Source organism: Felis catus, chromosome B4 (assembly GCF_018350175.1).
Source record: "Felis catus isolate Fca126 chromosome B4, F.catus_Fca126_mat1.0, whole genome shotgun sequence".
Taxonomy (NCBI): Eukaryota; Metazoa; Chordata; class Mammalia; order Carnivora; family Felidae; genus Felis; species Felis catus.
In genome coordinates, this window is record NC_058374.1 from 49,298,344 (window position 1) to 49,311,459 (window position 13,116).

The 13,116-nt window shown below is 39.2% G+C and overlaps 1 protein-coding gene across 2 annotated transcripts in view; it reads left to right on the forward strand.

Annotated features, from left to right (window-relative positions):
• PTPRO (protein tyrosine phosphatase receptor type O) overlaps positions 1-13,116 on the forward strand; it is a 242,162-nt gene that overhangs the window by 179,284 nt on the left and 49,762 nt on the right. For both annotated transcript variants that reach the window (XM_023256797.2, XM_023256798.2), the window contains exon 13: positions 10,725-10,864. In XM_023256797.2, coding sequence (XP_023112565.1) covers positions 10,725-10,864 — 140 coding nt within the window. The remainder of the gene's footprint in view (positions 1-10,724; positions 10,865-13,116) is intronic.

Here is a 13,116-nt window from a genome sequence, read left to right on the forward strand (position 1 = left end):
GAAGGTATAGCCAACGAGGTCAGAGAAAACCAAAAACAGGATGTATACACCATCACTGTCAAACTTCTGCAGTATCCTGACCACAGCTGTGTTCAGACAGGTTCAAGGTAAGGAATCAGGTAACTTCAGTGCCAGGAGAGGTTTGGAGGTAATTGAATGAAATGTCCTCGTCTGAGCAAGCTGCAACCTAGAGAAATTTGACTTCACACATTGTTGAGTCTGAGTCAAGAAACAGTGATTTGGCACTTTTTGTCCATCTGCTGTTTATGTTTTCCTGGATTTGGAGTGTATTTTTTTTTCTATAAACTTCTTTTTTCAGTGAAAAACTCCTAATAGAGAAGGAAGGAATTTCACACCCACTGTGTGGTTTTCTCTCTTCCTCTTTTGGAGTTTGGGTATTAATAACATTGGCTTGATTTTCTTAATCTCAGTCATGAAAAACTTTATATAGATTAGAAACCTTTAAACATAGTTTGGCTATGGATAAGAAAGAATCAATATATTTTCAGGTGTTAGGAATTTGGGGCATATTACAATCTCTCTGTCATAAAATTTCAGTGATTACAAATAATTATTTCTATTTTGATGAAATGTAATTTCTTACTTAAGAAAAACCCAGCTATTATACAGTACTGCCCTTCATGATCTCATGCTCAGTTGAGAACATTTGTTTATTCTTATGTTGAAATCATTGAGTTAACAGTTTGGGAAATGGTTGCTTGGATATATGCAGCCCTTATTTTTGGTAAGAAGTGAGTGAAATGCTGTGAGTCAGAGCATACTGAAGTCTAATGTACCTCTCTCTATCCTCCCGTGCCCTTTTCTTGGATCATGTCCTGGTAAGTGACTACCTTGTTACCCCTCTCACCCCCCACCAAAAAGAAATGAGCTTAATAAGATCTAAATGTGAATAAATTGTGTCAGTGTAGCACAGAGAAAAGGAAAGATGGATGGATGAATGAATGTATGGAAGGGAAGAGGAAAGTGAAATAAGAAAAAAAATATGCATATCCATTCTATCTCTCATCTATCTATCTATCTATCTATCCATCCATCTGTCCACCCATCTATATTGACTGCCAGTCAGAAAAAAAACTAATAAATTAATTAAGCTACTATGCTTTAAAAAGTAATTTATTCTAGAGGCACCTGGGTGGCTCAGTCAGTTAGGCATCTGACTTCGGCTCAGATCACGATCTCATGGTTGACGAGTCCGAGCCCTGCATTGGGCTCTGTGCTGACATCTCCGAGCCTGGAGCCTGCTTGGGATTCTGTGTGTCTCTCTCCCTCTGTGCTTCCCCCGCTCATTCTCTGTCTCTGTTTCAAAGATACACATTAAAAAAATTAATTTATTCTATCAATCAACACATATTTATTTAGCATTTACTATGTGTTACATACTAATCTAGGTGCTCAGAATACAGAAATGAACAAGACTGACAAAAATTTCTACCCTCATTCTACTGGAGAAAAAGAGACAATAAACACAAATATAAGGACGTCAGATGCTGTGGAGGAAAATGAGGCAGAGAAAGAAGCATAATGAGGAGCAGAGTGCAATTTTTGTAGGCGGTGGCATAAGTTAAGCTTCACTGTGAGGGTGATATTTCAGTCAAAACCTGAAGGAGGTAAAGGAGTGAGCCAAACAGATAACTGGGAGATTTTGTAGGCATAGGCAACTGCAGGTGCAAAGCTCCAGAAGCAGTGGTATACCTGGAAGTTCAAGAAAAGATCAGGAAGGTAGTGTGGCTGAAGTGGAAGGAACAAGAGAGAGAGAGAGAGAGAGCAGTAGAAAAGAGGATAGAGAGGTAACAAAGGAGCAGATCATGTGGAGTCGTTGAAAAGACATTTCACACCAACTGAGATGATATTCCAGTAGATGGTTCAAGCTAAGGAGTCATATGACCTAACAAGTTTCACAAGATCACTTTGGTAAGAATAGTGTTCAAGGATCAAGGTAAAACAGGAAACCAGGTAGATAAGATGACCTTACATGCCAGTTACCACACATAATACCAGTTTACACTGCTATAGATCAGTTAAAGACTGATCTATAGTCATCCTTTTTTGCAATTCTTTTCTTCCCTAAAAGTATTCCACTTGGGACATATTTGATAAATTACACAGTCACCTTAGAGTTAGGAGACTACTGCGTCTACCCAAATACGAGATTATACTTGCCTGTGCCAGGGTGGTTGCCGTGAAGGTGATGAGCCGTGAGCAGATTCAAAATTTATCTTGAAGATGCCAAGATCTTGGGCCTGAGCAGTTGGAAGGACAGAAGTGCTATTTATTGAGTTGGGGAAGATCATGGGAGAGGCAGATTTGGGTGAAAGATCAGAAGCTCAGATTTGGATGCATCCACATTTGAAGGTACCTGTTAAATATTAAGGAACAGATACTGAGTAGGCAATTAGGTAAAGGAGCTTGGATTCGGGAGATTTAAGGATTGGGGGTATAAGTTTGAGGGTAGTCAGGAAACAGACTTGATGAAGTTATCAGGGAGTGAATGAAGAAGAAAGCATGCTATCCAAGGACTGAGCCCTGGCACTCCAATGTTAAGAAATGGAAATGGTGTGAGGGAACCAGCAAAAGAGCCGGAGAAGGAGTGGCCGGTAAAGGACAAAGGAGCACAGAAAAGCGTGATGTCCAAAGAACCAAGCGAAGAAAGTACTTGATTGATCAGCTTACACCTGCTGGTAAGTCAAGTAAGATGTGGAGTGAGAACTGGCAACCCAGGAGTTATTGGTGATTCAGAAAGGAGGCATTTGGGTGGAATAGTGAGGGAAGATTATGCTACTAAAAGTAATTCAAGAGAGGGCGCCTGGATGGCTCAGTCGGTTAAGCTTCCACCCAAGTCATGATCTCACGGTTCACGAGTTCAAACCCCACATCGGGTTCTGCACTGACAGTGGGGAGCCTGCTTGGGATTCTCCCTCTCCACTCTCTCTCCCCCTGCCCTTCTCTCCTTCTCTCACTCTCTCAAAATAAATAAACTTTTCTTTTAAAAAAGTAACTCAAGAGAGAATAAAAGAAAAAAGGAAGACAGCTGGAATAACAAAACTTTTGAGAAGTGTGATTATAAAGAGGAGAGAAAATGAGCAGGAGCTGAGGATAAAAGAAGCCAAGAGTTTTTATTTGTTTGGTTGGATTTGTTTTGTCTTTCTTTCTATTTTTTTAAGTGGGTGGAAACAGCTTTTCAACGGCTAATCAAAATGATTCAACAGAAAAGGGAAAATTGATGGTGCAGGATAGTTTAGAAGGTGACACTCATTAAAATGATGTTCCTTGCTTGGGCCAGAGGAGACAGGACCCCGGGGTGCCAGTAGAGGGGGTGGCCTTAGACGGAGTGAATCTGTAGTAAGGAAGAGTGACAGAGCATAAGGCCGCCAATAGAGTAGGCCAGTCAGGTGAGAGCGATGATGGAAGCTTGTGGGAGATTTCTCCTACTGACTTCTTACAAGCGTGTTCTTTAGGTTTTCAGAGGACCATGATTGCCCTGCTACCCTTCTTGTATGGCCCTACGTGGCCAGCAGCCTTCATGTATGGTCCTACACGGCCAGCAGCCTCATGCCAGCATTAGCTTCTGGGTTGGAATGCCAGGCATGTGATGTTCCGTGGCTCCGTTCCTAGTCCTGAGGCTAACTGATGCCTCTTCTCAATCTCTCTCTCTCCCATTTCTCACTGTGGTCTCTTGAGTTTCACTGCCATTTCCAGCTGCCCACAGCCAAACCACACAAAAAGGACATCCTTTTAAGGAAGTCCTTAAAAGCACTTCCCCTGCACCCCATGACGTGGACTGATAGGGCAGCAACTATGATGTAGTGATCTCAAAGTATAAGCAACTGCCCATTGTGGAAAAGTTGCCCTTTGGGGAAAAAGGAACTTTTCAGAAAGCCCTATCATCCTCAGTTATATGGAAATAGATGGCAAACACCCACATTTTCAGGGAGGAATCCAGGTGTAGAAGGACCCTTAACTAGGTGTGCAGAGGTCTGGATCCCAGTTTTTTTTTTTTTTTTTAACATTTATTTATTTTTGAGAGAGAGAGAGACAGAGCATGATCAGGGGAGGGGCAGAAAGAGACACAGACAGAATCTGAAGCAGGGTCTGGGTTCTGAGCTGTCAGCACAGAGCCCGATGCAGGGCTCAAACCCATGAACCATGAGATCAGGCCTGAGCCAAAGTCTGACACTCAACCGACTGAGCCATCCAGGCGCCCCTGGACCCTAGTTCTTGTTCTCACAGACAAGTTGTGTTACCATAGAAAAGTGGGTTAGGCCCTCTGGATTTCAGTTGCCTCATCTACAAAGTGAGGGTCTGGACTAAATAATCTTTAATATTCCTTCCAGTTTTAAAGTTCATACCTGAGTTCAGAATAAAGGCAACAAGGCTAATGATACAATGAGGGTAGTGATCCTTTTCTAAGAAGTTGGTGAAAATTACTCTTAACTAAATAAAAATGCTAAGTAAAAAAAAAAAAAATCATATTCTTGGAACCAAAAAAAAAAAAAAGAGGAAGTTAGATATACTGTTTTGAAACTAAGTAAAGTTAAATGAAAGCTTTCTTTGAAAAATTCTGCTAATCGTTAGAAGTTAGTTGAGCTGGGAAAACCATAGAAACACCCAATGACTCACAGAAGGGGATGTTACACTTGCTATCATTAAGCCGTAAAGAATTTATTTAAAATGTAATGGAAATCATGGGTATTTCTAATTCCTGAGAAAATTGTGTGTTTTCGATATGGAAATGGCCTAATTATAATGTAATATTTGCCTGAATTTTAAAAAATATTTCCCAATGTTGTTTTTAACTTTGCTCATTATTTATTAAAAGAATCTCCCTGGGGCGCCTGGGTGGCTCAGTGGCTTAAGCGCCTGACTTCAGCTCAGGTCATGATCTCGTGGTTCGTGAGTTCGAGCCCCACCTCGGGCTCTGTGCTGACAGCTCAAAGCCAGGAGCCTGCTTCGGATTCTGTGTCTCCCTCTCTCTCTGCCACCCCCACCCCAGCTTGTACTCTTTCTTTCTCAAAAATAAATAAACACTAAAAAAATATTTTTTAAAGAACATCCCTAAATTGACAAGAGAATAGGCTTAGTAAACTTCAGCTCTAACACCAGTTTCTGCTGTTTAATATAAATTTTCATCTTCTTAATTTCATTGCATATCAGTCTGAACTCATTATGAATAATTTCTCTACCACTTTGCTTTTTCTTTCGAATATTTCTTTCTGTTGCGGATGTTGTTTTTGACCACATTGGACATACTTTATGTGGCTGACACTGTTTAAGTCCCAGGTGTTTTCTTTGACCAAGTTGAATAGAAGTTACACGGCTTACACTGCCGAAGGAGGAACTGCCTGCCTTGAGGGAAATAAAAAATAGATGTAAAAGACATACAATAATATAGATGTTGAACCGTTCTTTGTTATCTGAAGAGGATACCAGCAAATTGCTGTCACTGATACCGAGGATTGAAAATCGATTTTGTCATATTGACCGTTTTTTTACAATGTGTTTTGGCTGAATTCCTCTTATCACCAATGTCACACATTTGTAAAACTAATGGGCCCTCACGGATATAATCTTGGCCTCATTAGCATCATTCTTTCGGCAGCTAAACCAATGGGTCACATTAAAATAAGAAACAATGTAATAATTGTCAGGAAAAGATGGTTTTTAGGCAATAAATACATTCTATTCTTCTCCAACTCTAACTATTACACCTGACTCCCTCTGGAATTTCCTAGGAAAGGAAGAAATTTGCTTCCAGAACAAAGAATAAGAATCAGGCACTAGCTCATACTTTACTCAAGGTCACCTTCACTCCCCTGAGATCCTAGGGAACAGCTTGAGCCTCTCATAATCCAATCTAAATTAAATGGTAGAGGTAGCCTTACAGCTTTCCTTTCTGCCCATGTTCTGCGCATTGTATTTAATTTCCTTATAAAATTAGGTTGGATTCCCCACTCAAATAGGACAGGCACTGAAAAGGAGAGAAGAGAAGGGAAGAAGAGGGCCAGACAGTTGAGTATAACATCAGCAACGCTAGAAAGCTGTTCAAAAATATTTTAAAGCAAACAATTCTGTATCTCTACCTTATTTTGTAAAAATAGTACATCTGTCTCCTTTCCCCATATCCACAGTCTCACAACAAACATCGTGGACTCTGAAATGATTTTAAACAAAAGAAAATCTGACATTATGAAGCAAGGGAATTTTGAAGGAGTTGAGATTTCAAATGTCACTTTGGAAAGTAGACAGTGATAGTAGCCAGGGGGATTTCTATAGCTAATATCTACGTGGCTCTTTATATTATATAAAGAGTTTTTGTGTCCATCGTCTTAAAGCTCATTGACTCTTCATAAAATCATTGAGGTCTCTCTATCCCTCCCTTTTATAAGCTAGACTATATTTGAGATTTTGAATAGTAAGAGACTGTATTCATTTGCTAGAGCTCCATAGCAAAATATCACAGATTGGGTGGCTTAATCAATAGACATTTATTTTCTCACAGTTCTGGAGGCTAAAAGTCCAAGAAGAAGATATCAGCAGGTTTGGTTTCTCCAAGACCCTTCTCCTGGGCTTCCAGATGACCGTCTTCCATCTGTGTCCTCACATGGTTTCTTCTCTGAACCCATTCATCTTTGGTGTCTCTTTGCCCAAATTTCCTCTTCTTATAAGAACACCAGTCAAACTGGATTAGCGCCCACCCTAAGGGCATCACTTCAATTTACCTGTTGAAAGGTCCTATCTCCAAATACATTCACATTTTTGAGGTGCTGGGGCTTAGGTCTACAACATAGGAATGTGAGTGAACACAATTTAGCCCATAACACAGACCAATCAAAAGGCGTTTGCATGTCATTGTATTCCCTATCACATGAAATTGCCTGGGCTGTATTTAGCCACCACTCCCTTTTGGTCTCATGCCCAAGGATGGGAAACAGAAATCATCTAAGTCATGCTAGGCTGTGGAGTTTAGCTGACCTTGCCTTCTTATGAGAGGAGATAGACAGCAAAAGGGGGGCCTCTCTAAGCAGCTTCTGCCAAGAATTTCCACACTTCTGCTCTACCAAGCAAGAAGGAATGCTCTAACCCCATCCTGTACAATTGAAATATAATGAGAGCCATATATGTAATTTTAAATTTTCTAGTGGCCACGTTACAAAATACTAAGAAGAGATAGGTGAAATTGAGTTTAATATGCCTATTTAACCAAATATATCCAAAGTAGTATCACTCTAATATGTAATTGATATAAAGAAATATAAATGAGATATTTTTATTCTTATTTTGTACTAAGTCTTCAAAATTCAGTCTGTCACTCTTATAGCACCTCTCAATTTAGACTAGCCATATTTCAAATAGTCAGTAGCTGTATGTGGCTAATAGCTACTACTTTGAACAATACAATTCTAACATTTAATACATTTCCTGGGGCAGATGTTGTCTTGTGTAGTGAAATTTAATTAGAATCCCTTCTCAACCCAATTACACCTCCACTTATGAAATATTGCAGTAATTTTCTTTGTTTGGAATAGCTGAGTGAAATTTCTCCCCAAAACAGCTAAAGAAATATACCTATCACAAAAATCCTAAACAGTCCTCAAACAGGTGATTTGTATATGTTATTCATTGACCTACAGAGCTAATATGCATATATCTTTCAGAAAAGAATACTGAGATAATGGGTGCAGTGACTTTGGAATCATCTCTTACCCCTGCATAACACCTGAAAGGAAAAATTTGTTTTGTGGCTGGCCAAAGGAAAGGAAAAATTTGTTTTGTGGCCTTTGGAGATTTACCTGAGGATCCAACTTATCACCTAGATTCACATTTTTTAGCCAGACCCAAAGAAACCTCTACTCCATTATTAAAGTCATAATCTTTGGACCACTGAGAACGCTTACAATTCATGGCAATCTTTGACTCTGCCACTGAAAGCTGGTAATTTTAGCAACATGATCACTGTAAAAAGGCAGAGGACATCAAGATTCAACCCCAATGTGTCTGATCTTGCCTGATGCTTAAATCTTAACAGCTCTGATTAATGAATCTTGACCTGTGGTTTAAATCAGTCAATAGATAAGATTTATTGAGCAATTTCAGGTGACTAGTTCAAGGTGAAGACAAAAATAATTTATAACACATGGTATTTGTTCTCAAAGAATCAAATGGGACCTAGTAGAATCAGGACTTTACTCACGTAGATCAAATAAGGTAACAGAAGGTCAGAGAAGAGATAGATCATCAAAAGACAGAGTGAACAGGTAAGGCTTCAGGAAGAAAGGAAGACTTTTTCCTGATCTTAGGATGATCCAAATAGAAGGAAAAGTACATTGAAGGGAAATACATGAGTTGAGTAAGAGTACTGCTTGTATGGTAGTCAGTGAGAAAATTGGCCCTACCAAAGGAAACATTTCTGGGTAGGAAAGATGGTGATGAAGCTGGATGGGTAAATGTGGCTGATGTAAGTAGGATCTTCAAAATTTGGCACGTTTGATGTGATGCAGTAGACATTGATCACAATAGATTATTATGCAGATAGGATTTAACATGAGCAAAGTGGTATTTTAGGTGATTTATGCCTTCATTGACAAATAAGAAAGAACTGATTAAAAGCAGGAAAAAGAATTAAAGGTCTGTCGTGTTGATTGATAAAGTGTGATGACAAAAGCTTGAACGTGCAATATAATAAAAAGAATAGATAAAAGGAAGAGATGACAAGAATTATTTGAAGATATGCTATCAGGGACTGAGAAACCAGAGGAGAGCCTCGTCAGTTGAGAGAATGGTGTTGCTCGTCAGAGTATCAGTGGTTGGAAAGCAGATTGATTTCGGGAAGGCGGAAGACTCAAGGTCTATTTTGACCCTATGGAGGTTAAGGCAATAGTGAAGTATTTGAGTAAGCCAGGATGATAGGTGATTGGAAATACACGTGTAAAAAGTTGGATCTGGAAATTGAGACCTGGGCGGTATTCTTGTTGGATAGCTAAACTGATTTTTTTTCTACCCATCAGGGGAAAACAAAAACAGAAACGAAAACAAAAAACAAGACATAATGTCCTAGGGAACCTAATCAGTTTAAGAGGCACTCTGAGGAGAAATTCTGTCTTGTGGATTTTGAGAAGAGACATAACCAAGATTCAGCCCAAAAATCATCCATCTCTGCCCCCACACAACCCTCACTTTTCTCCAAAGATTCAAGTTCTATGAGAGTCAGAGGACCTATTCTCTGACTCATACCTATTGGCAGTGACAGTTATAAAGGATGTGAGAAGTGGAAGCTGACCGCTATGTTTCATCAAGTGGACAATTCATTGCAAATGAGAAGGGGGTCCTGACATCTGTTGTGAATCAAACCTGCCCGAGACTAACCCCCTCCCTTTCCTTCTTCAGCTCTTCTGCCTAACCTCGTCAATTGGCTCTAGAAAGAAAAATGCTTCTTTTTAGTTGCACACAAATTTAAGTTGTCTGGGATAAACCATGAGAAGAATGGTTCTGACATACTTCCTGGTTCTGAATAGGGCCATGAGGATGGTATTCTAGAACGAAGGTCTAAACCTTCCCCCACAAAGATAATGTATATGTCAAAGGAGTGAAATGGCCTTCAAGAGCTTCTTCAAGCACTACTAAAAGCCAGGAGCTAGACTTGGGGGCATGGGACAAATAATAAAAAGAAATCCAAGTAACGAGCAAACAGTTTGGGTAGTTGTCTAACAGGGACATGCAGGTGGTCGGAGTATGATGTTTCATGAACCTAACAGCAAGATATGTGATATGTCAAACAAGCAATGTCAAGGAGGTCTGACAGGGGGTAACAGGGACTCTGGCATAAGCACTGGGGTTCAGGCATAGCACTTTGCGTACTGGAGGAATTCAAGGGAAAGACAACACCCAAATGATAGGGCACGGAGAGGAGAGTGGGAGAGACTCAAGAATGGGGGATCAAGACAGCAAGATCACTTCCTAAAACTGAGGAACAGGCAGGGGTTTGGTCTCAAGCCAACAAATCCAGTGACTCAGTTACTGGAAATGAGGATGAAGGGGCATAGTTTCCTTGACTAATGGATTAATTTATTGATCAAGATGAAGTGTCTAAAAGAGTTAGGTAAAGAAATCAGTCCTCTAACATTTTATTAACCATCCAGTCCCTTTCCATAATCCTTTTCTTTAAAAAAAAATCATATGTACTTAACTCTACCCCTCTTAATTTCGACTACATTTTCAAGAAGCCATTCTTCTGACAAAATGATTCCAGATAGTCTCCAGCAGGTTTTTGGCTAAGTACCAGACTGAATGTCTGCATTAGAAGGCAGCAAACCACTTTCATTTTCCTCAGCCATTGAAGTGCAGATTTTTGTGTCTCCTACAGAAAGTCTGTATTACCAGGGCAGTGCTAGCTCCAATGCAGATGACATAAAAACTATTAATAGATTATGTATATAATAAAGCTGAAGTAGAAAACAGAAGTGCTCCAAAAAGAGAAGTATAAAATGAAAGGGGGAGAAAAAGGCCAAATCCTCTGCCTTCTAAGTTAGGTGACCACTGTCTTTGTGAAAGGACATATTTCAAAAGCAATATAAAATTTTGATGGTGCTCTCAACTGCCTGTATTTGGTTTTTGTTTTTGTTTTTGGCCTATTTTTATCCTGCCAATCAGTGAAAGAAGAAAGAATATATTAAATTAAAATGAAATTTTAAAACTCTATCTTTGCTCAGAACCAGCTCCTCCAAAATCACTCTTTGCCGTGAATAAAACCCAGACTTCAGTGACTTTGCTGTGGGTGGAAGAGGGAGTAGCTGATTTCTTTGAAGTCTTTTGTCAACAAGTTGGCTCTAGTCAAGAAACCAAACTCCAGGTACAGTACATTTTGATTTTTCTTTTCTGAGTTGATTTTGATTAAGGCTAATTATCTGAATGAAGTCAAGTCCTTTATTTGTTTAAACTATAGAAAATGAAAATTGTTCATTTGCGCTTTTGTGTTTCAGTGATAGAAATTAACAGTGTGCTTAGAATAAGCCTAAAATGTACGAACCAATTTGCCAAATTGCAAAGTTTATTTTCCTCTTTGCATTAGTTTTTGTCCCTAGTTCTTAGTTACCCTGGGTCCTGAGGACTTAAAAGTGTTCATTTTTCCTATTGCCATTAAATCGACCAAAGGTATAGACACTGCCATATAAAATATAGTTTAACAAATATGAACTGATTGCCAGTTATGTGAAAGGCACTATATGTGATACAAATGGTATAATCAATACTGGCCTTTAAATTTTTTTTCGTGTAGTTATGGATATTGCGTCAGTCTAGAAATAATTAAAGTAAAACTCAAGTGCCATAGAGAGATCCATTCTCCTTAGAGAATTTAAAGAAGGGACTATTTCTAGTCAGTAAGGAGGACAATTTCGCTTGGGAAAATGAAGGCTGAGAGAGGTGATTGTGAAGGCTTTAGAATCACAAACAGCAGGTAGAATGACTCCTGAGTTATTCACCAGGTCAAAAGGAAGGGAAGGAGGGAGATGAACCGGGAGCTCCCAGGGTAACAAAGCCACAAGAAAACAATTTTTTACAGTCAGACGTGGAAGGAAAAGGTCAAGTGTGTGAAGGATGTCACAAAATGCAGGGTAGAGACTAATTCTATGAACATGAATAATTGATGCTTTTTAAATAATGCAGTTCATGAGATTGAAAAGAAGAAAGGATTTCTGGGAGTGGGAATCTTTTCGTACAGAATGTTAAGATAATTTGCTTTGATTTCTTTCCCCTTTTGATACTCTCTTCTACAAACTTATCTCTTTTTGATCTATACTGAACAGCTAATCTCTTTTTCTATTCAAAGAATCCTTTTTGGAAATAACTGCTTTGTCAGTAGTGGATTTTCTTCTCTGCGGCTATAGTAACATCTTTCCTCAAGAAAACAATGGTTATGTAGCTGCTTATTACAATTGAGCCTTTTCTTAGAATCATTCTTTTATAGGACAATAAAAGAGGTGGGATTGGAAATAAGTGCTGATGGCTGTCATCTCTTTAGGCAGGAGTGTTTCAGATCCCTGTTTTGAAAAAGAATGTTATGCTGGCTCATCTTTTTATATTGTACTGTGGTACTTGTCACTGGTCCAACCACTGGCCCAACAAATTAACAATCTGTTCTACTCAAGAATAAGTTAATATCAAATGTTTTTGAGAACTCAAAGTTGCTATGCCTTTGGTGGCTGCTGTTTAAAAGCTGAGAATGCAGACACAGGGGGTAATGTCTTTAGTAGACCAACAACCCAAAACAAATATATCATAGAAAATAAACACAAAAGATTCTTTTTTAAAAACATTTTTTAATGTTTATTTAGTTTTGAGAGAGACAGAAAGAGAGACAGAGAGAGAAAGAGAGAGAGAGCGCAGGGGAGGGGCAGAGAGAGAGGGACACACAGAATCCGAAGCAGGTTCCGGGCTCCTAGCTGTCAGCCCAGAGCCTGACGTGGGGCTCGAACCCATGAATCGTGAGATCATGACCTGAGCCGAAGCCGGACACTTAACCACCTGAGCCACCCAGGCGCCCCAAAAGATTCTTAAACATAGGAAAAGATGATCAAGTTCATTTATGGTAAAAGAAATGCAAAATAAATCTACAATGAGGTACAATTTCCACCAATATGATTGGAAAAACTCAGAGTTTGCGGACACATTGGATTGGAAGCAGTAAATGGGAACAGGTGTTGTCCCACATTGACAGTGGCAGAATAACATGGAACATGTCTGCAGAAGACAGTATGTCAATAGCTTTCCAAATGAAAACTACACAACTTTTTGACCCAGCATTCAACTGTTGGGAACATGAGTATACATATATGTATGCACATTCACACATCTACACACATGCAGGTTTTGTGTATGAAGCTGTATGTGCACACATGCATACACACATACATATATTGAGTGTGTGTACGTATATGTTTGTTCCCATAATGTAAAATTATGTTCACTGTGGCATTGTTTGTAATCGCAAAAAATCAGGGACAATGTAAACATTCCTCAGTAGGGGACTGGTTAAATAAAGTGTGTCCCTTTCCATGAATTTCTACAAAGCCCTTGAGAAGAATAAAACAGCTTTACCTGTGC